Source organism: Sphaeramia orbicularis, chromosome 7 (assembly GCF_902148855.1).
Source record: "Sphaeramia orbicularis chromosome 7, fSphaOr1.1, whole genome shotgun sequence".
NCBI lineage: Eukaryota > Metazoa > Chordata > Actinopteri > Kurtiformes > Apogonidae > Sphaeramia > Sphaeramia orbicularis.
Window position 1 is genome coordinate 3,170,105 of NC_043963.1, and position 22,036 is coordinate 3,192,140.

At 40.0% G+C, this 22,036-nt stretch overlaps 1 protein-coding gene across 1 annotated transcript in view; it reads left to right on the plus strand.

Annotated features, from left to right (window-relative positions):
* The window catches only part of sema3b (sema domain, immunoglobulin domain (Ig), short basic domain, secreted, (semaphorin) 3B), a 137,261-nt gene that overhangs the window by 82,008 nt on the left and 33,217 nt on the right, over positions 1–22,036 (plus strand). Inside the window, exon 3 of the mRNA XM_030138867.1 lies at positions 19,418–19,819. Within this exon, the coding sequence (XP_029994727.1) occupies positions 19,639–19,819 (181 nt within the window). The 5' untranslated portion in view covers positions 19,418–19,638. The remainder of the gene's footprint in view (positions 1–19,417; positions 19,820–22,036) is intronic.

Sequence of the window (22,036 nt, forward strand, 5' to 3'; positions counted from 1 at the left end):
TAAAAGTATAAATATGACAGTAAAAAGATAGTAAAATATAGTAAAAGTATAAATATGACAGTAAAAAGATAGTAAAATATAGTAAAAGTATAAATATGACAGTAAAAAGATAGTAAAATATAGTAAAAGTATAAATATGACAGTAAAAAGATGGTAAAATATAGTAAAAGTATAAATATGACAGTAAAAAGATGGTAAAATATAGCAAAAGTATAAATATGACAGTATAAAGATAGTAAAATATAGTAAAAGTATAAATATGACAGTAAAAGATAGTAAAATATAGTAAAAGTATAAATATGACAGTAAAAAGATAGTAAAATATAGTAAAGTATAAATATGACAGTAAAAAGATAGTAAAATATAGTAAAGTATAAATATGACAGTAAAAAGATAGTAAAATATAGTAAAGTATAAATATGACAGTAAAAAAGATAGTAAAATATAGTAAAAGTATAAATATGACAGTAAAAAGATGGTAAAATATAGTAAAAGTATAAATATGACAGTAAAAAGATGGTAAAATATAGTAAAAGTATAAATATGACAGTAAAAAGATGGTAAAATATAGCAAAAGTATAAATATGACAGTAAAAAGATGGTAAAATATAGCAAAAGTATAAATATGACAGTAAAAAGATAGTAAAATATAGCAAAAGTATAAATATGACAGTATAAAGATAGTAAAATATAGCAAAAGTATAAATATGACAGTATAAAGATAGTAAAATATAGTAAAAGTATAAATATGACAGTAAAAAGATAGTAAAATATAGCAAAAGTATAAATATGACAGTATAAAGATGGTAAAATATAGCAAAAGTATAAATATGACAGTAAAAAGATAGTAAAATATAGCAAAAGTATAAATATGACAGTATAAAGATAGTAAAATATAGTAAAAGTATAAAGAATATAGTAAAAAGATAGTAAAATATAGTAAAAGTATAAATATGACAGTATAAAGATAGTAAAATATAGTAAAAGTATAAATATGACAGTATAAAGATAGTAAAATATAGTAAAAGTATAAATATGACAGTATAAAGATAGTAAAATATAGTAAAAGTATAAATATGACAGTATAAAGATAGTAAAATATAGTAAAAGTATAAAGAATATAGTAAAAAGATAGTAAAATATAGTAAAAGTATAAATATGACAGTAAAAAGATAGTAAAATATAGTAAAAGTATAAATATGACAGTAAAAAGATAGTAAAATATAGTAAAAGTATAAATGACAGTATAAAGATAGTAAAATATAGTAAAAGTATAAATATGACAGTAAAAAGATAGTAAAATATAGTAAAAGTATAAATATGACAGTAAAAAGAGGGAAAAAATATAGTAAAAGTATAAATGACAGTAAAAAGATGGGGAAAAATTTACTAAAAGTCTAAATATGACTGTATAAAGATGATAAAAATATAGTAAAATTATAAATATGACAGTATAAAGATGATAATATAAAAAAGTATAAATATGGCAGTATAAAGATGATAAAATACAGTAAAAGTATAAATATGACAGTGTAAAGATGGAAAAAGTATAGTAAAAGTATGGAAAACTATGTTACAATAAAAGTATAAATACCCCAATATAAAAATACATATAAATGACATTAAAAGTACAAATACTGGAGTACAAAAATATTCCATTAGAGTAAAATGAAGGATACTGTGTGTATAAAAATACTATGTTGCAATAAACACATAAATATTAATGAAAAATACTATATTACAGTCAAAGTATGCATACCACAGTATTAAGAAAAACATCCATTAAACGTAAAAATACTGCACTATAAATATGTAGTTACAATAAAAGTATGAAACTACAGTAAAAGTATGAATACTGTCCAATAGAAAAACAGATGAAGTATTAATACTGTACTACAAACACAGTATTTCTGTATACTGTACTGTATAAATACTAGGTTCCAGTAAAAGTCTGAGTGTATTCTATTTTAATCCCAGTATCTGCAGTAAATATACACTCCTGTTGTACTGGTGTTTAGTAAATATGTCATATTTGTGCGTTTACGTCATATTCTGTGTTTTTGATTCCATCTGTTTAACAAACTCCATGGACTCCGCTCTAACGTCAACATCCAACAAATGCCATGGTTTTCACTCGTCCGCCGCCGTCGCCGTGGTGACCGTCCGACCGGTGTTTCACCTCTGGTTTGTGCTGAGGATGATGATGATGTAAACCCTCATGTTGTACAAATATACGTCGATTACCCTCCAACGGACGGACAGACGGTGGCGTTATCAGCGTTACAGCGGCGTTATCAGCGTCACGGCAGCGGTTTAATCTGAGCCCATCTGAATAAACACCGACCGGGATGAATACGGCACTGATGGAAGGACGACAAACACACAGACGCAGCGGTTAATACAAATACAACATCATCATATACTGTCCTGTTTATTTACACACACACACACACACACACACACACATACACCTGGATTTTTAATACAAACTTTGGAGTTCTGAAGTTAATGCTCCAAATGAATCGGTCTATCAGCAGAAGGGGCAGTGTCTTAGAAATCTACAAAATCAGATACAAACAAAAAAGCCAAAGTAATTAATAAAATGACCAAAAATTCATAATAAATCAACAAAATCATAAGTAGCATGAACAAAATAAGCCACAAAAAATCAAACAAAAAAGCCTGAAATTTAGCATAAAAATGAACAAATCCTTCTAAATTGAGGAGAAAATGAGCAAAATAATTGAAAAATAAAGAAAAAATGGACCAAAAAACTTGAAATTTAGCATAAAAATGAACAAATCCTTCTAAATTGAGCAGAAAATGAGCAAAATAGTTGAAAAATAAAGAAAAAATGGACCAAAAAACCTTGAAATTTAGCATATAAATGAACAAATCCTTCTAAATTGAGGAGAAAATGAGCAAAATAGTTGAAAAAATAGAATTCATTGTTTCGTACCATCCAGAACCCTGTAATCCATGTCAATAATTGGTGTAAAATACAGTTCTTCATCCTTTCATGGTCATCAGATATGACCATATTTGGATGTTCAGAGGCTCCGTAGTTACCATGGAAACACTGTCATCTTCTACAACATTGATTCAGCAGTAAAACCCATGGAGTTGGATCAGTGACAGTGGATGGACACACTGGGGTTATGTTCAGTTTAATGACAGATTTTACTGAAAAAGTCACTGTTTCTTCAGTTTTCTCTGTTTTTGATAAAATAATCCTCAACTTTAATCTGAGCTTTAATGAACATGTACATGATCAGTGAAGTAAATACGGGAAAATACATGATTTTCACTGAAAAAATGCAAAATACAGAAGATAATATAATAAATTGTGATAAATCACTTAAGAAAAGTTAAATATAGTCAGATTCATTTGTGAACTGCCATGAAAGTAGCTCTGGGTGTTTATGGGTTGAAAAAGAAAAACTGATCTGATGTTTATTGTGACAGGACTGAACACCCTGTGCAGGCCCCGCCCCTGGCCCCGCCCCTGGCCTCCTGGCCCCTCCCTCTCCCCTGTGTCTGTGCTTCTGCTCAGTTCTGTCCAGTCTTGGCGCTGCTCTGCCTCTGAGCTGCTGCTGCTGGAACTCCTCCTGTGTGTGTTAACAGGAGTTTGATGTGTGTGTTGGCGGGGGTTTGTGTGTTTTTCTAAGTGGAGACGAACGCCGCGGAGGGGAGGGGAGGGGCAGGAATCCGACGCCGCTTTTTAACCTCCTCACCGGCTGCTTTGGGGACTGGGACGCCCTGGTGGACTTGTGCAGGACTGGGACGCCCTGGTGGACTTGTGCAGGACTGGGACGCCCTGGTGGACTTGTGCAGGACTGGGATGCTCTTCCATCCCAACTCTGGAATTCTACCTTTTACAGGGGTTTCCACCTGGGTTTATTTATTCCCACCCCCCCCACCCCAGCCTGCATCCGTCAGTCCCATTTTCTGCAGAATGACCCTCTGGGACCCTCAGCCCGTGTGTGTGTAGGTGTGTTTTCAGCTGGAATACCTGTTTTCCGTCCTATTATGATGGAAAAAGTGTGGGAACGCTGAGCGCCGTCGCCATCAGGAATGTCCGGCTCAGGTGGGCGCTGATCCCCATCTGAACCGTCTGTGCACAGCCCGCTTGGAATTTGGTTTCCCTGGAAACGGATGGACAGGTAGGTCCGTTTGGGGGGGGGTTGGACACTTCAGAAACTCCACTTCAGTTACATCTGATCAGATTTAAAAGAAAGGATGTTTAAAACTAAAGTATCCAAAAACTAAGCCAATTATCAGCATGAATCTAAGATTTTACTTCGATTATATTATTTATTTTATTATATTACTGTTTAAAACTGTGCCATCTGCTTTTCTTGTTTTGTTTCTGCAACTTTCCTTGTAAATGGGGTCAGCATAAATCAGCTGTTGCTTCAGTCCACACCTTTTCACCCATGTTTAATATAGAACTCCAAACTGTATGTACGTATATATTATGTTCTGTTCAATGGACGAATAAATTACTTTGTTAAAAAAGTAAAAGCAAAGTTTAGAGAAAAAGTGCACATGAACTCACACTAAAAGCAGCAAATTTGAGTAAAAAACATAACAAATGATAATAAAGTGCAATAACATTTGGATCCAGTTTTATGTGTTTTTAGTTTGTGACACCAGATCCTTAAAAAGTCTTAAATTTGTCCTAAATTACCTTAATTTTCTATTAAATTGATTATTAATCCATTAATCTGACACATACACAGAGAATAAATACACAAATACTGTATTACACTGAAAGTAGGAATACATGCAATTAAAAAAACAAAACAGGTAAATCACATTAATTGTAAAGACTGGACTATAAAAAGTTGTATTACATTAAAAATACAAATACAGCATTATAAAATAAGTACTATGTTACAGTAAAAGTATGAATACCCTGCTATAAAAACACATGTAAGTTATATAAAGAGTGTGAATTCTGCCCTACAAACATGTTCTGTTACAGTCAAATTAAAGATACTGGGTTGTAAAAAAAAATATGATGTTGCAATAACACATAAATATTAATAAAAAATACTATGTTGCATTGAAAATATGACAAAAAAACTCGTGTAAATTCCATTAAAAGTACTCCAGGATGACAGTACAATAAGAAAACAGGCAGATTTATGGCGTTTGTTCAGTTCAAAGCTTCAGTTCTAGATTTAGTTCAGACCAAAGATTTATGTCCCTTAAAATGTCCCTTATCTTATTTTTATCTTATCTTAGTCGCTCACAAACTGAACTCAGGTACATGACAGGAAAACACCACATTTATACAGTTTGTCCTGGACGATAAATGCAACATCCTTTATATTCTTTAAATATATGAGATTTATTGCATTTAGATGAATAACACTAGATTATAGTAACACTGTTACATTAGATTAGATTAGATTGGATTAGATTAAACTTTTATTGATCCCACAACAGGGACATTCACAGGATTAAAGTGCAAGAAAATATGCATGTGCAAGGTAAAAAAAACAATAATGATGATTTAATTTTTTTTTTACATTAGATATTTGCTGTGATTAGAAACAGCAGAATGCAACTGTTTTTTCAGAGACTTTTTTTTTTTTGATGGAATGTCCTTTGCAGTGGACAGTGTCTTTGTCTTTGTTAAAGTAAATTCTTGTCTGACAGAGGACAAAAAGACATATGCACTATATGGACAAAAGTATTTGGACACTGAATTCAGATGAATATTGAAGTTTCTGTGTGTGATCCTCATGAACAGGACATGTGACAACTGGAGACATGATGTGTCCACATATTTATGTCCATGTATGAAACATCGAGATTTCACTAAAGTTTAATCTGAGAGTTTTCTTCCTCAGTCAGATGTAAAGAAAGCAGATGGGAAATCTGGGAAAAAAATATAGAAAAATTTTGGTAGAGGATGAAAAAAATCTGTAAAAAAAAAAATATTGAAAAATTTTAGTGGAGAATGAAAAAAATCTGTAAAAAATGATTGAAATATTTTAGTAGAGAAGGAAAAATCAGTAAAAAAAAAATAAAGATTGAAAAATTTTAGTAGAGATTGAAAAACTATTAAAAAAAATTGAAAATTTTAGCAGAGAATGAAAGTCTGTAAAAAAAAAAATTACAAAGAAATTAGTAGAGATTGAAAAAGTCTGTAAAAATGATTGAAAAGTTTTATTGCAGAATGAAAAATCTGTAAAAAATGATTGAAAAATTCCAGTACAAAAGGGGTGGGGGTGGGGGTGGGGGGGGCATGTGTTGGTCTGGCCCTGGTCGGTGTGATTTGTGGCTAGGGCTTCATTGGTTAGTCCTCGGGCAGCTCCGAGTGAGTCGTCTTCCCTCCGGCGGCGCTTTGGAGACGCTCCAGTCAGGAGACCAGAGGTCTCTCGGCGGGTCCTGACTTAACGCCACTCGCTGGGCTCCGCCCCTTGGCAGCGAGCGCCGTCCGTCCGCCCTCCCCTCGCCTCGGTGTCTCCTCCATTGTGTCTCCCTTTGGAAAAGTTGTTGAACCAGACAAGAGCTTAAAGCCTGGTAATGACCGTAACCAGGCAGGTGTCCAACACTCATATTAGCTCCTGCTCCTCGTCCCCGTCCTCGTCCCGGTAAAAGCTTCAGAGACAGACCCGATCAGACGTTCTGGGTCGGATAGTCCAAGTGTCATTAACTCTCTGTTCCCAGATTTAATAGTTTAATTAGTGAGACTAAAACCTGGGAAAGCGTCCAGTCATTGTCCGGGTCCAGATGGATCAGGACCAGGACCAGCAGAGTCCTCCGTCCTCCTCCATTCTCTGGGTTTCTTTCAGTCCCCTCCAGCTCGTCTCGCTCTCAGACTCTTTTATGCGTCCTGGTTTAAATCCTGTAAACTGTGGAGGACACACTGAGCTGAGCCGATAAGACTCATGTACCCCTGGACCTGTCTATGTCCTGACACTGAGACCAGGACCGGACTGGACTGGACCAGGACCGTACTGGACCCGTTTAAACCCTGGACACAGGCTGCATTAACTCGGCCACATGTGAACTGCATTAAACTCGTCCTCGTCTGCACCTGCTGTTAAACTCCTCCATCAGTTTTATCTTATCGGTCAAAAGGACACAAGCCGCTGCGTCTGACAGCGGCGGCGGCGCCTCTGTCGTTGTTGTTGTCTCCATCGTCTCCATCTTCATCGTCGTCTTGGTTGTTGTCTTCATCGGCACTGTTTTCATTGTCGTCTTCATCATCTTCATCGTCGCCTTCTTCGTCATCTTCGTCTTTGTCATTGTTCTATTCGTTGTCTTTGTCCTTGTCTTTGTCGTCATTGTCTTTGTCGTCGTCTTTGCCGTTGTTGTTGTCATCATAGTCATCTTCGTCATCATATTCGTTGTTGTCTTCATCATTGTTTTCATTGTCATTGTTTTCATCTTCGTCATCGCTTTCGTGGTCGTCTTCGTTGTCATTGTCTTTGTCGTCGTTGTCATTGTTGTTTTCGTCATCTTCGTTGTTATTGTCTTCATCGTAGTTGTCTTTGTCTTCGTTGTTGTCTTCATCGTAGTTGTCTTCGTCATTGTTCCCTTCGTTGTTCTCCTTGTCATCGTCGTCTTCGTCATTCTCTTTGTCATCTTCGTCATCTTCATCATCTTCATCATCTTTGTCGCCGTCTTCACATTTCTTTTCCTAGTCTACTGATCAGATTCACTTCTAATTCTATATTTATCTTCTTCGAGACAATGTCGACAAAGTTTGTTCACAGTTTTGATCAATTTAGATTTAAACATTTTGCACAAATCTTTTAAATATTCTAACTGTTCCTTTCCTTCTAATGGTCCATCTGTTGATGGTTTAGAACATGTAAATGGTTCCAGATATCCGTCTAGTTCCTACTGATCACTAATAGAAGTCAGATATGGACTGTGATTGGATGAGTTCAGTTCTGCTCCAGTCAAAGTCCCGCCCACTTCTATAGATTGATGTGCATCCAGACCACAGGTGACACAGCTGACGTACAGGAACACTGGAACTGTTTTTATGACGTCTAATGTCGTCCAGGCCTTTCTTTTCTTTTCCTTTTTTTCTTCATCTGTCGTCGTCTTCTTTTCTTGGCTGCTTTCAGGTGAAATGAGGCGTCACCCAACGATCGTGTCGACCAGTCCCGGTCTTTTCCTTCTTTATTTCACTCCGTCTCCTCTCCATGTACTGCTGTTGTGCTACTGAAACCATCTGACGGTGGTTCGGTCGGCGCCTTCGGGGCTTTGACGTGCAGCCGTCACCTGCTCGTCCTCCCTCCGACTTTTTTTTTTTCGTCTGGAATGAAGTGTTCAGACTTTGGAGCCAAACGCAGAATCAGAACAACACAATAGTTTAAAATAGAACGACAACCACAACAGGTCCGACTCCTGACTGTGTATGCCCCCTGTTAATCAGTTATCAGTTTAATTATAACCCCCCCACCCCACCCCCACCCCCGAAGGGGAGGCAAGGAGTTGGGTTTTGGTTCGGTTTATTTGTTCACACTTTAGTAGCAAAACTTTCTTTTAATCCATTCAAAGTCATTTTAAATCCATGGAAAAAGGACAAAGTAGATGTTTTTCAAATTGATTGCATCAGGTTCGGCTTTGAGATGCTTTTAGGAACACTGTTGTACTTTTAGTACTTTTTAAAATAATGCTGACGTTTTATATGTATGTTCTTATCAGTTTTCAGTTTGTTTTTAGTTCTGACTTTCATTGTGTTTATGTATATTAGTGTGGATGTACGGCTGTGGTTTCCATTTAGTGTAACTACTGCTGCTGCTGACTTGGTCTGGTTCAATAAAGGTTATAATAATAATAATAATAATAATAATTATTATAATAATAATAATAATTATAATAATAAAACTATTGGTTGAATTCATACCTAACTGGGTTTATAGATTGCCAGTGACCCAGAATAGATGTGATTACATTTTGGGAAAAGTAGGTCAAAGTTCACATGTTTAATGATTTTTTTTTCATATCTTCCCATTTATATTATACAAGTCAAGTGGCCTGTGTGTGTGTGTGTGTGTGTGTGTGTGTGTGTGTGTGAAGTCACACTAAATCCGTACAGAATAGTGTAATATGTCAAATTGATTTTTCTGTAACACATTTTAACTGATACTTTGTTCATGTTTTCTTAACATTTAGGTTTTAAATGTGTTCTTTGATGGAACTGCCTTCGTTTCATCGTTGACGTTGTTCCAGAAGTTGATTCCTTTTACACAGACACAACCTTCCATCATCTTCGTTCTGAATCTTGGTTTATTAAAGCCGTCTCTTCCTATTTATGTATGTATGTATGTGTGTCTCCTCCTTTTAGATTGAAATGACTTTTTCTTTTTTCGAATTTGTGCTGAATGTTGACAAGTACAGAACCTGTATTTGATTTGGACCATACCATAATGATTGAGAGACTGAGGGACCTGGTAGGGATGTCAGGTCATGTGCTAGACTGGTTCTCCTCTTACCTGACCGGCAGAAGCTTCACTGTGTCAATAAACAACTTCCAATCTGACTCAGCGGATCTACTTTGTGGTGTGCCCCAAGGCTCTGTCCTGGGACCAGTCCTATTCTTACTCTATGTCCTCCCACTTGGCCACATTATCCAACAGTACAGTGATGTCTCCTATCATCTATTCACAGATGACATCCAGATATACTGCTCCTTTAACTCCTCTGAGCCCCACAAACTGAGTTCCTTAATCAACTGCTTGTCAGAGCTGAAGCAGTGGCTAAATGAGAACAGCCTCCAGCTGAACTCCAGCAAAACTGAGACCCTCATCATTGCCCCGGACAGTGCAATCCCAGGGATCAAACATCACCTTGGAGACCTGAGTTCCTCGGTAAAGACAAAACTGAGGAATCTGGGTGTCATCTTTGACCAGGACATGTCTTTAGAATTCTACTCCAAACACCTAGTCAAAAACTGTTTCTTCCACCTACGCAACATCTCCAAACTCAGATCTATGGTGTCCACAAATGAGCTCGAGATGATCGTTCACGCTTTTGTATCTTCTCGCTTAGACTACTGCAACAGCCTGTTTACATGCTTAAACAAGAAGGAGCTGGCCCGTCTACAGTTTGTCCAGAACTCTGCTGCCAGGCTCCTGACCCGCACAAACAGGAGAACCCACATCACTCCCATTCTTAAATCTCTCCACTGGCTCCTGTTCTATATCGTCTTCATTTCAAAATTCTGGTGCTAACTTTCTGGGCCCTACATGGCCAGGCCCCTGCATACATTGCTTCCCTGATCCAGCCCTACAGCTCGACTCGTAGCTTGAGGTCTTCAGGACAGCGCCTGCTGATGGTTCCACGGACCTGTTTTAGCACACGCGGTGACAGGTCTTTTAAAGCTGTGGACCACGTCTATGGAATGACCTGCCTCTACACCTACGGTCCATGGACTCTGTAGAGAGCTTTAAGAAACACCTCAAAACCCTCCTGTTCAAAAAGGCTTTTTAGTCTCCCACCTGACCCAGGACCACCACAGACTGATTACACTCTATGTATTCATCATAACGTACTCCATGTGTCATCCCCCCCCCCCAGTCTCTCTATATCTCTATCGCTCTCTCTTTTCTCCTCCTTTACTCTCTCTCTCTCTCTTTAACCCCAACTGGTCCAGGCAGACAGCCATCCTTCAGGAGTCTGGGTCTGCTCCACGTTTCTGCTGTTAAAGGGAAGTTTTTCCTCGCCACTGTCACCAATCACAAGTGTTTGCCCCTGAAGGATTCTGTTGGGTCTCTGTAAACTTAATTTGATTCTGATTTGAATTGATAAAGCACTTTGTGACTCTGTCTGTGAAAAGTGCTCTATAAATAAAATTTACTTTACTTACTTTACTATTTGAACATTAGTTATAATATACTGTATTCTACCAGATCTGGAAATTTTAATATTTTTATTGGAGGAAATAATGGATTTGTTGTATCTCCGTACCCTTTTTCTACTTATTCTACGTATGGCTTTTTTTGTAGAGCGATAATCAGTTGCACATGTGGTTTACAAACATTTCCCCATTACTGTAACATCTTCTGTTTTTTACATTTTTCAGTGTAAATCCTGTATTTTCTATATTTAATTAACTGATCGTGTAGACGTTCTTTAAAGCTCAGAGTAAATTCAAAGGTTATTTTAACAAAACAGAGAAAACTGAAGAAAAAGTGACTTCTTCAGCAAAAATATCATTAACTGAACATAATCCCAGTGTGTCCATCCACTGTCACTGATCCAACTCCATGGGTTTTACTGCTGAATCAATGTTGTAGAAGATGACGGTGTTTCCACGGGACCTACGGAGCCTCTGAACGTCCAAATATGGTCATATCTGATGAGCATGAAAAGATGAACTGTATTTTACACCAATTATTGACATGGATTGATAGGATTAGTGGATCAGCAGGTATTAAACAGTTTAGATCAGTAGATGGTTCTGGTTTTGTCGGGTTCACAGACTAAATACAGGGTTCTGGATGGTATGAAACCATGAATTCCCCACATTTTTCAAGTATTCTGCTAATTTTCACCTCAATTTAGAAGGATTTGTTCATTTTTATGCAAAATTTCAAGGTTTTTTGGTTCATTTTTTCTTTATTTTTCAAGTGTTTTGCTCATTTTCTACTCAATTTAGGAGGATTTTTTTCCATTTTTATATTAAATTTAAAGGTTTTTTTTGATTTTTTTTCTTTAATTTTCAAGTATTTTGCTCATTTTCTCCTCAGTTTAGAAGGATTTGTTCATTTTTATGCTAAATTTCAGGGTTTTTTTGATTGATTTTTTTTCTTTACTTTTCAAGTATTTTGCTCATTTTCTCCTCAATTTAGAAGGATTTGTTCATTTCCTGCTAAATTTCAAGCTTTTTTTTTTTTTTGCCTTATTTTTCAAGTATTTTGCTCATTTTATTCAGATTTTACCGGTTTTTGCTCATTTTATCTTTTATTATTGACACCAGTTCCTTCCATGTATAGATGGCTCAGTGGATCAGCAGGTTCAGATCTGTAGATGCTCTTGGTCATCTGGTTGTTTTCGTTTTTTTCGGGGTTAAAATCCCACCGCTGAACGTTTCTTCCTCCTCAGATTCCCTTTAATTTGCAGAACCTTCTTCTCTCCTTCAGACAAACTGGTGTGAAAACCACCAGTAACCTGCTGTTCCAGTCATTTTGCTGTAACCCCCCCCCCCCTCGTCCCCCCCTCCCTCCCTCCTTTCATTCCTCCATCGCGGGGAGGCTCAGACTTGTTGGTCTCAGGCCAGGGAAACCCTTTTCTGCCTCCAGGGCGAACAATCAGCTCCTTTCTCTCCATCACCTCTCGCTCATTTTCTTCTCCATCTATACCCCCCCATACCCTCCCCCCCTCCTCCAATAAGCTTCATTCTATTCTTCTGTGGGACTGTATGCATGCTGCGAGGCTGATCTGCTCTAACAACTGTATATTGCTCCATACATCCTCACTTTCCACCACCTTTTGCCCATTTTATTGTACTGTTTTTCTTTATTTTTCTTTCTTTTTTTCATCGTTTCATTCTGTTTCTCTCCTTTTAATCCTAGAACATGTACTCAGATCTGTTATTTTAGTACCAAACTTCAAAAAGCAGCAATAGTGGTCTGTGAAAATACTACTACAGCTCTGTAAAATACACAGTTAAGTGTAAAAATACTCATGTTCAAGTGTTAATGTTGCAGTTTATAAATACTGTGTAATGGGACAAGTCCAAATACTGTAGAAGTAATAGTACCTTCTGTGCGGCTCAGATTCTTCACGATCTTTCAAGTAATTCTATATAGTATTAATATTCCAGTCTGTGACCAGCAGCAGTCAGTCTGGTACCAGAACACACTTAGAACCAGAACCACCACAGACTGGATCAGACACTGAATAACGGATCAAACTCAGTTTCACCTGTTTTATGGAATCATCAAGTTTAATTAAACTCAAACTTATAAACGATTATTTCAACAGTGGATGAAATAACACTGGGTTTGGTAATGTTGGTGCTGCATCAGCTGATAGTTTACATTATAGTTCTGCTATCTTAAAACTGTTAGTTTAGTTAGTTTAGTTCTGTTAGCTTAAATCTGTTAGCTTAGCACTGCTAGCTTAAATCTGTTAGCTTAGTTCTGTTAGCTTAAATCTGTTAGCTTAGCTCTGTTTTTAAAAACCAGTCCATCATCCTTGACTGTTAATATTTTCAGTGTAACTTTTGAAGGATTGGACTCTTGGTGGGCTGGTTTTGGCCCATGGGCCACGTCTTTGACACCCGTGGTCTAAAGAGTCAACACGTGTGTGTTGGGTGAGTATGTGCTGTTGCTCTAACGGGGTTGTGGTGGTCCTGGTGGTTGTGGTGGTCCTGGTGGTTGTGGTGGTTCTTTTGGTTCCGGCGGTTGTGGTGGTTCTGGTGTTTCTGGTGGTCCTTGTGGTTGTGGTGGTGCTAGTGGTTCTGGTGGTCCTTGTGGTTGTGGTGGTTCTGGTGGTCCTGGTGGTTGTGGTGGTCCTAGTGATTGTGGTGGTTCTGGTGGTCCTGGTGGTTGTGGTGGTTCTGGTGGTCCTGGTGGTTGTGGTGGTCCTAGTGATTGTGGTGGTTCTGGTGGTCCTGGTGGTTGTGGTGGTCCTAGTGATTGTGGTGGTTCTGGTGGTCCTGGTGGTTGTGGTGGTTCTGGTGGTCGTGGTGGTTCTGGTGGTTCTGGTGGTCCTGGTGGTTGTGGTGGTTCTGGTGGTTCTGGTGGTTCTGGTGGGTTCCATGGACCGGCTCCAGGTCCACCCTCCACATCCACTCATGGGTGTTCTATTAGTTCAGTTGTGTTGTGTTCTGTTCCAGTCTAACCTCGCTGTGAAAAGCCCGTGTCCCCCTGGAGGCGACCCGCTTTGTCTGCCTGTCTCTATTTAGGCTGGTTTTTGACAGCCCCCCCCCCCCCCCCCCCCATAAAGGACCTGTGTATGTTCAGTCCACTCTGCTGAGTCGTCGTCTATTGAAGCTGAAGTGAATGCGAGTCAGACTGGACCCACTGGCACTTTGACACAGATGCATTATGGGTCTGTTACTATATGGACTCTGTGTGTGTGTGTGTGTGTGTGTGTGAGTGTGTGTGAGTGTGTGTGTGTGTGTGTAGTCTTCACATACATATACAGACTCCAGCTGAACGTTCTGGACTCAAACATACGTTCTATGATCGTTAGATGTTGGTTTTGTCTTTTTTTCCTGGTTTGTTTGTATTTTTTTCTTCATCTACATAAAGGCTTCCGTCCACTGTGCGATTTTAGAGACGATTTCTCACTGGTGCGACTCTTTCTGGGCTGGGTCCAGATGAGCCTCTAATGGTGTGTGGTGTTTGGTGCAGTGGACATGGGCTAAGGAGAAGACAGGAACACCTCACCACCAGCAATCGTGTGTTCGCAAGGAAAACGCAGCTGTTTGAAATCCTGCTCGCTCCTCATGAGGGTATGGCACTGCCACAGCACTGCCACGAGCCCATGGGCCTCAGATTCTCACACTGTGCATACGCCAATACAATAATAGCCAGCGACTGCAAGCTAATGCTAAGCTAACTGTCGCTGGCTATTCCTCCTCCTCCTCCTTCATCTCCTCCTCCTCCTCCTCCTCCTTCATCATCTCCTCCTCCTCCTCCTCCTCCTTCATCTCCTCCTCCTCCTCCTCCATAAAGTGAACAGATATCTCAGTGTCCTTCTTCTCCTCCTCCTTCATCTTCTTCTTCTCCTCCTCCTCCTCTTTCTCCTCCTCCTTCTTCTCCTCCTCCTTGTTCTCCTCCTCCTCCTCCTTCATCTTCTCCTCCTCCTCCTCCTCCTTCTCCTCCTCCTCCTCTTTCTCCTCCTCCTTCTTCTCCTCCTCCTTGTTCTTCTCCTCCTCCTCCTCCTCCTCCTCCTTCTCCTCCTCCTCCTCCATAAAGTGAGCAGATACCTCAGTGTCGTCCTTTCTCAGATGCTCTTCACTTTCAGTCGTCTCTTCACTCAAACCCAAACTCACTCATTAGTCTGAACCTTAAACTCCATCCTCTGTTTTACTGTTTTAAATGAACGGAGGCTGATTTACGTCCTTATGAGCGCCTCCTCTGTCGTAGAAACAATGGGACCGCCGCCTCCTTTTACAGCACCGCCGCCTCCTGTCATCACCGCTGACGTAAACTGTTACCGTGGAAACGCTGCACACCCAAAACCTCCAGAACCTCATTTTAGTTCAGGTTCCACATTCAGACCAAGATGATGTAAAGTAAAAGAATAACAGTGAAAAAAAGTAAAATAACATCGAGAAAGTGTTTCTATCTACAAACCATCTTTAAAAAATGTGAAAAACAAAATGTGGACAACCTGAAACTTGTGAGGAAAAATAAGTGTAATTTTATGTATCACACTTGATCTGCAAATGCACCAAACAGTAATATAATAACATAACAATAATTTAATAACAGTCAGAATATTGGTTCAGTTACACTGATTTATGTTAAAACATTTCAGGTTATTCACATTGTTGTGAAAGAATAGTTTTTAGATGGAAAAAATTTCATTTAATCACAATAAAACAAAGATGAACATGTGTATTTGTCATTATTTATAGGTTCTTCTGTTCTTATTTGACTGGTTCTGATCCACTTTAGATCATATTGGTCTGGATGTGGAACCTGAACTAACAGGATTTTAAAAATATTTTGTAATTTTTTCATTTCATAAATTCCTCCTGTGGACCGGATCGGACCCTTTGTGGACCGGATCGGACCCTTTGTGGACCGGATCGGACCCTTTGTGGACCAGATCGGACCCTTTGTGGACCAGATCGGACCCTTTGGTGGCCGGTTTTGGTCCATGGGCTGCATGTGTGACAGTTGTGTTTATGACGTCCAGCTGTAAATGTCTGACAGGACGGTCTTTACGTTGCCGCCGTTCCACGCCTGTGTGTGCACTTTTGTCCATTCATAACTGTGTGTGTGTGTGTGTGTGTGTGTGTTTCCATAGTGCAGGGTCTGTGTGCTGCATTTATGTTCCTGTTCTGTCTTTACATCTCAATAGCTCCATTATTCATACATGTGTGTGAAACAGCCTGTGTGTATATGTGTGTGTTTGTATGTGTGTATATGCGAGTGTGTGTGTCTGTATGTGTATATTTGTGTATGTGTATGTATTAGTGTATATGTGTGTGCGTGTGTGTGTATAAGTGTATATAGGTGTGTGTCTCTGTGTGTATATTTGTATATATGTGTATGTGTCTGTGTATACGTGTGGTTTGTGTTTATATGTGTGAATGTGTGTGTAGATAAATCTTATATTGTTATTGCAGGACAGAAGATTATTGTAAAACTTATTATTGTACGACTCATTGCACATAATTCACACGATGAACTACAACATAAATTTAGTAAGATTCAAAAAACATAATAAATGTTTTTTTGGATTAAAACCATTGTTATGATCAGAACAAAACCAACAAGTGGACGAACTGTCAGCATCAGAGTATGCAGACGTACAAATAATTAATGCAAAAAAGTATTAAAGAATATTAATTTATTTAAGTGTGATCCAAATGAAATCTAAAGACAAAAAGATCAATATTACAATATTAATAATTGTGAGTTAAAGTTAAATTATTATATAATCGTAGCAGCAGCATGATGTAATTAACTTAAATTCTATCAGAATAATTGTCAGTATTATTGCAGCTTATCATTGTTATGTCTTTTTTTTTTTTGTTTTTTGATGTTTGATGCATTCAATTCAGCTGATGGACTCAAGAATCAAACAAAAATGGTTTTATAATTGAATCTGGTTAGTACTTGAATATGGAAATAATGGACAAGTCTGTAAAATCATCTAAAAAAAGTCATTTTTTGTGTAATTTTTTTGTTTACATGCAGCTAAATGTGTGGTTAACCGAACTCCACAGGTTACTCATAAACATACTGATCATTTTAATGCGAACATTCAGTGTAAACAGACTTAAATACGTTGACTGCTAATCCTTAATGCTGCCGTTCAGCGCATTTAACAGAAATATTAGAGGATTAGGAACTGGACAGAGAATGACCCCCCCGGCCTTTAATGGTCCGGTCTGTATTATTATAATGAAAAGCAGATCATGTTTGAACCAACACCAGATGAGCTGTGGTGGACGGTCATCCCATCACAGTGTTCTCCACAACAGTTGCCGTTTATTTACCCAGTGGGTTTAACTGGGAATCTGCGCCAAAGCACAAGGAACAGCAGAACCACAGGAGAACAGTAGCAGAAACCACAGCAGAACCACAGGAGAACAACAGCAGAAACCACAGCAGAACCACAGGAGAACAGCAGAACCACAGCAGAACCACAGGAGAACAGCAGAACCACAGGAGAACAACAGCAGAAACCACAGCAGAACCACAGGAGAACAACAGCAGAAACCACAGCAGAACCACAGGAGAACAGCAGAACCACAGCAGAACCACAGCAGAACCACAGGAGAACAACAGCAGAAACCACAGCAGAACCACAGGAGAACAGCAGAACCACAGGAGAACAACAGGAGAACAGCAGAACCACACCAGGACCACAGCAGAACCACAGGAGAACAACAGAACCACAGCAGAACTGCAGGAGAACAGCAGAACCACAGCAGAACCACAGGAGAACAGCAGAACCACAGCAGAACCACAGGAGAACCACAGCAGAACCACAGGAGAACAACAGCAGAAACCACAGCAGAGCCACAGGAGAACAGCAGAACCACACCAGGACCACAGCAGAACCACAGGAGAACAACAGAACCACAGCAGAACTGCAGGAGAACCACAGCAGAACCACAGGAGAACAACAGCAGAACCACAGCAGAACCACTCCGGGACCACACCAGAACCACAGCAGAACAGCAGAACCACAGTAGAACCACAGCAGAACCACAGGAGTTTAAACTCACTGTCAACCTAACGGTGTTCATTTATCCACGTTACTGTCGGGTCGTCATCCTCAGGTTCTGAGGTCTCATCTGGTGTGACCGTTCACCAGGACGACAGCGACGAGGAGTTTGGACGCTGATCTGGCACCAACTGGTGTCTAGGCCCCTGGAGTCAATGGAATGTGAAGAGATTATGGCTGTGGAGGATGGTGTTTACAGGGCCTGGGGTTACAAAGGCCTGGGGTAACCAGGGTCTGGGGTAACCAAGGCCTGGGGTAACCAAGGCCTGGGGTAACCAAGGCCTGGGGTAACCAGGGTCTGGGGTAACCAAGGCCTGGGGTAACCAGGGCCTGGGGTAACCAGGGCCTGGGGTTACAAAGGTCTGGGGTAACCAGGGCCTGGGGTTACAAAGGTCTGGGGTAACCAGGGCCTGGGGTTACAAAGGCCTGGGGTAACTGAGGCCTGGGGTTACAAAGGCCTGGGGTAACCAGGGCGTGGGGTTACAAAGGCCTGGGGTAACCAGGGCCTGGGGTTACAAAGGCCTGGGGTAACCAGGGCCTGGGGTTACAAAGGTCTGGGGTAACCAGGGCCTGGGGTTACAAAGGCCTGGGGTAACCAGGGCCTGGGGTTACAAAGGCCTGGGGTAACTGAGGCCTGGGGTTACAAAGGCCTGGGGTAACCAGGGTCTGGGGTAACCAAGGCCTGGGGTAACCAGGGCCTGGGGTAACCAGGGCCTGGGGTTACAAAGGCCTGGGGTAACCGAGGCCTGGGCTAACTGGGTCCTGGTGTTAAAGGGACTTGGCGTTACCAGGACCTGGCATTACTAGGCCCTGGCCTTGACAGTCCTAGTGTTACCAGGGCCTGGCATTTTTGGGCCTGGTGTTACCGGGGCCTGGCGTTGATGTTGGTGTATTTTTTGTCATGTCCGTCTGTGGTTCTGGTTTGAATCCACTGTTTTGTGGTTTTGACGCTGGTCCTCCGTCTTCTACATGTTCTGGGGTTCATGAGTCGTTGTCGACCGTCCATCAGACAGAACTGATTCTCCTCTGTTGTCGCTGTTGTTCTTGCATCGTCTTCTTCATTTTCACACCAGTTTTACCTTAATGTGTGTTCAAGTGAAAGTACCAAACTTCCCTCAGGTCCTGGTGGTCATTAGTGATCCTTTTGAACACATTTCTTGGTTATAACCGTCTTTTTGACGATATAAGACAATGAACGAGGAGCAGATCTTGAAAACAAAAAAGTTAGATGAATCAATAGGATATTTTTGTTTTGTTTTATATTGTACAGTCTGCAGCTGTGAAAGTCTATATATTATATGTTTTTCTTGTCCATATTGTAGTAAAACCATCAGAATAATCCATTTTGTAACTGTAAGACTTCCACAGTGTTTGCATTTGAAGGCAGAATGTTCTAGTTCTGTGGTCCAGTGTTGTTCCGTTGAGTGTAAACACTAGTTCCTCCAGTGAATTCGTAGTGTTGTGTTGTTGTTTTGCGTCTCCGTCTGACTGTCCCTCCTCTTCCTGTCTCTGTTTCCAGGTCTCCGTGTCCTGCTGTGATGTTTCTGTCCCATCGTGGATGTGAGAGGTGAACTGGGTCTGTTTGAGGACCAGCGGATCTACAGCACCAACAACTGAAAAACTAAACACCTGCAACCAGAACCGACCGAGTCCGGAGGGGGATCTGGGTCTGTCTGTGGATCTGGACCAGGTCAAAGGTCGTGTCAATTCCAACAGTTGGAGTTGGTGTAGAACGCCACGATGATGACGATGATGATGATGATGGTGGCCACCATGGTCACCTGCAGCTCCTTGTTCCTGTTGGGCCTCGCCGCCGCTCACGCCTCCTCCAACGCCGTGAGCCGCTCTTCCTCTTCGTCATCCTCCTCCTCTTCCTCCACCTCCTCATCCTCATCTCCTCGTATGAAGCTCTCATACAAAGGTACGAACCGAAGCGTTTACGCCTCAGGAAAGATAGATGTTTATGCAATTCTTCTTCTTCGTCTTCTTCTTATTATTATTTATACATCACTTTTGATCAAAGTGCTTTACAACACTACAACATTAAGAGCAGGAGTTCAATGAAAACAAATTCAATAAAGTAAATACAATTCTAGTCCTGAACGTGAAGCCAGACTCTGCAGGATCGTCTCATCTTTAAGGAAAATAAATTAATAAAACCAGTTTGTTTTCATATTTGTTATTTTTCTTCTTACTGCACTTTTTTGGCTCTGAAAACCCTTAAAAGTGTTTTTTTCAGGGTGGGTTTTGGTGATTTTTGAGTGTTTTTGACTGGTTTTTGTTGGGGTTTTTTTGTGGTTTTTCAGGGTATTTTGTTGGTTGTTTTGGGGTCTTTTTTGTGGGTTATTCTGTGTTTTTTGGGTGTTTTGTTGATGTGTGTTGTTGGTTGTTTTTGGGTCTTTTTTTCTGTTTTTTGGGTGTTTTGTTGGTGTTTTTTGTCTTTTGTTGGTGGGTTTTTTTGTGTCTTTTTTGTGGGGGTTTTTTTGTGGTTTTTGGGGTGTTTTATTGGTGGGTTTTTTGGGTGTTTATGGGGGTGGTTTTTGTTGTTTTTTTGTCATTTTTCAGGTATTTTGTTGGTTATTTTTGGGTCTTTTTTATGGGTTATTCTGTGTTTTTGGGTGTTTTGTTGATGTGTTTTGTTGGTTGTTTTTGGGTCTTTTTTTCTGTTTTTTGGGTGTTTTGTTGGTGTTTTTTGTCTTTTGTTGGTGGGTTTTTTTTGGGTCTTTTTTTGTGGGGGGTTTTTTGTGGTTTTTGGGGTGTTTTATTGGTGGGTTTTTTGGGTGTTTATGGGGGTGGTTTTTGTTGTTTTTTTGTCATTTTTCAGGTATTTTGTTGGTTATTTTTGGGTCTTTTTTATGTTTTTTTTTGTGTTTTTTGGGTGTTGGTGTTTTTTGGGTCATTTTTTGTGTTTTTTGTGTTTAGTTGGTGGTTTTTTAGGTCTTCTTTGTGTGTTTTTTTTGTGTTTTTTGGGTGTTTTTTGGGTCTTTTTGTGGGTTTTTTGTGGTTTTTGGGGTGTTTTATTGGTGTTTGGGTGTTTTTTGGGTGGGTTTTTTGTGTGTTTTGGTGTTTTTGGGGACTGGGATAGATTATTTATATTTCAGTCCACAATTGGAAAAAGTGATTTATGAAACTAGTACATTGCAAAACAAGCTCTATCATGGAACGAATTAACCTTGTACTGTGGTTCTACTGTCTTAGCGTCCTTAAAAGACGAGGCAGGTCTGAACTTAGTGACGTTCCTGAGATGAAGAAAGACGACTTTTGTAACCTCTTTGGTACAGAGGTCAAAACAAAGTGTCTTATCAAAAAGAACACCATTTTCTTAACCCTGTGTGTGCAGTGAATGACACAATCATCCAGAGTCACAGTCAGATTCTGGTCCAGATGAGTCCATGATGGTCCAGTCACCAGTATTTGTGTCTTGGCTGAGTGTCAGAACAGGACATTTACTGATAACCAGCTCTAAACAGGATCCAGACGGACCTCATGTGTGTCAGAACCGCCTCCTATGGCCGATGCAGACACAATTAGAGCCATGAGGGTTTAGTTTTCCCTCTGCTTCGCCTTCGGCTTTATCCTTTTCTACGTCGACGCCCCTCAACAGCGTCCAGGCTTCATTTGTGGTTTGTGTGATTTACCAAACCGACACACAAACACACACTGGAGGCTTTTGTGTTTGGTCTGAAGTGTTGTACGCTGGAAGGCGGCGGCTCAGAGTCCGACACGATCCAGGATCCAGCCTGAGTGAATTCACCAAGGACATCTGCCCCCCCCCTTTCATTTGGATCATAATAATCATACATTTCATACGTCTCAAACCACAATAAGAGTAGTAGTTTTAGTGTGTGTGTGAATAAATGCAGTGGTTTTGTGTATTTTTTACACCAGTAGGTTCGTAAAACAGAAGTTCAGTTTCATCCGACGCTACTGGAACAGGTCGGCTGACATGTTGTCATGGTTACAGTGGCAGGTTAATGTCAAACAGGAGGTCCGGGTGATGTCATGGCGGCGGCTGGTGGCTGGTGACGGCATCTTCATTAGTTCTAAACCCATATTAGAACAATGGCAGACCAATAAAGCCCTTTAATGTGGACGTGAAGCGAGCCTTGGCCTGGTTTTGTTCAGCTGAAGCCAGAGC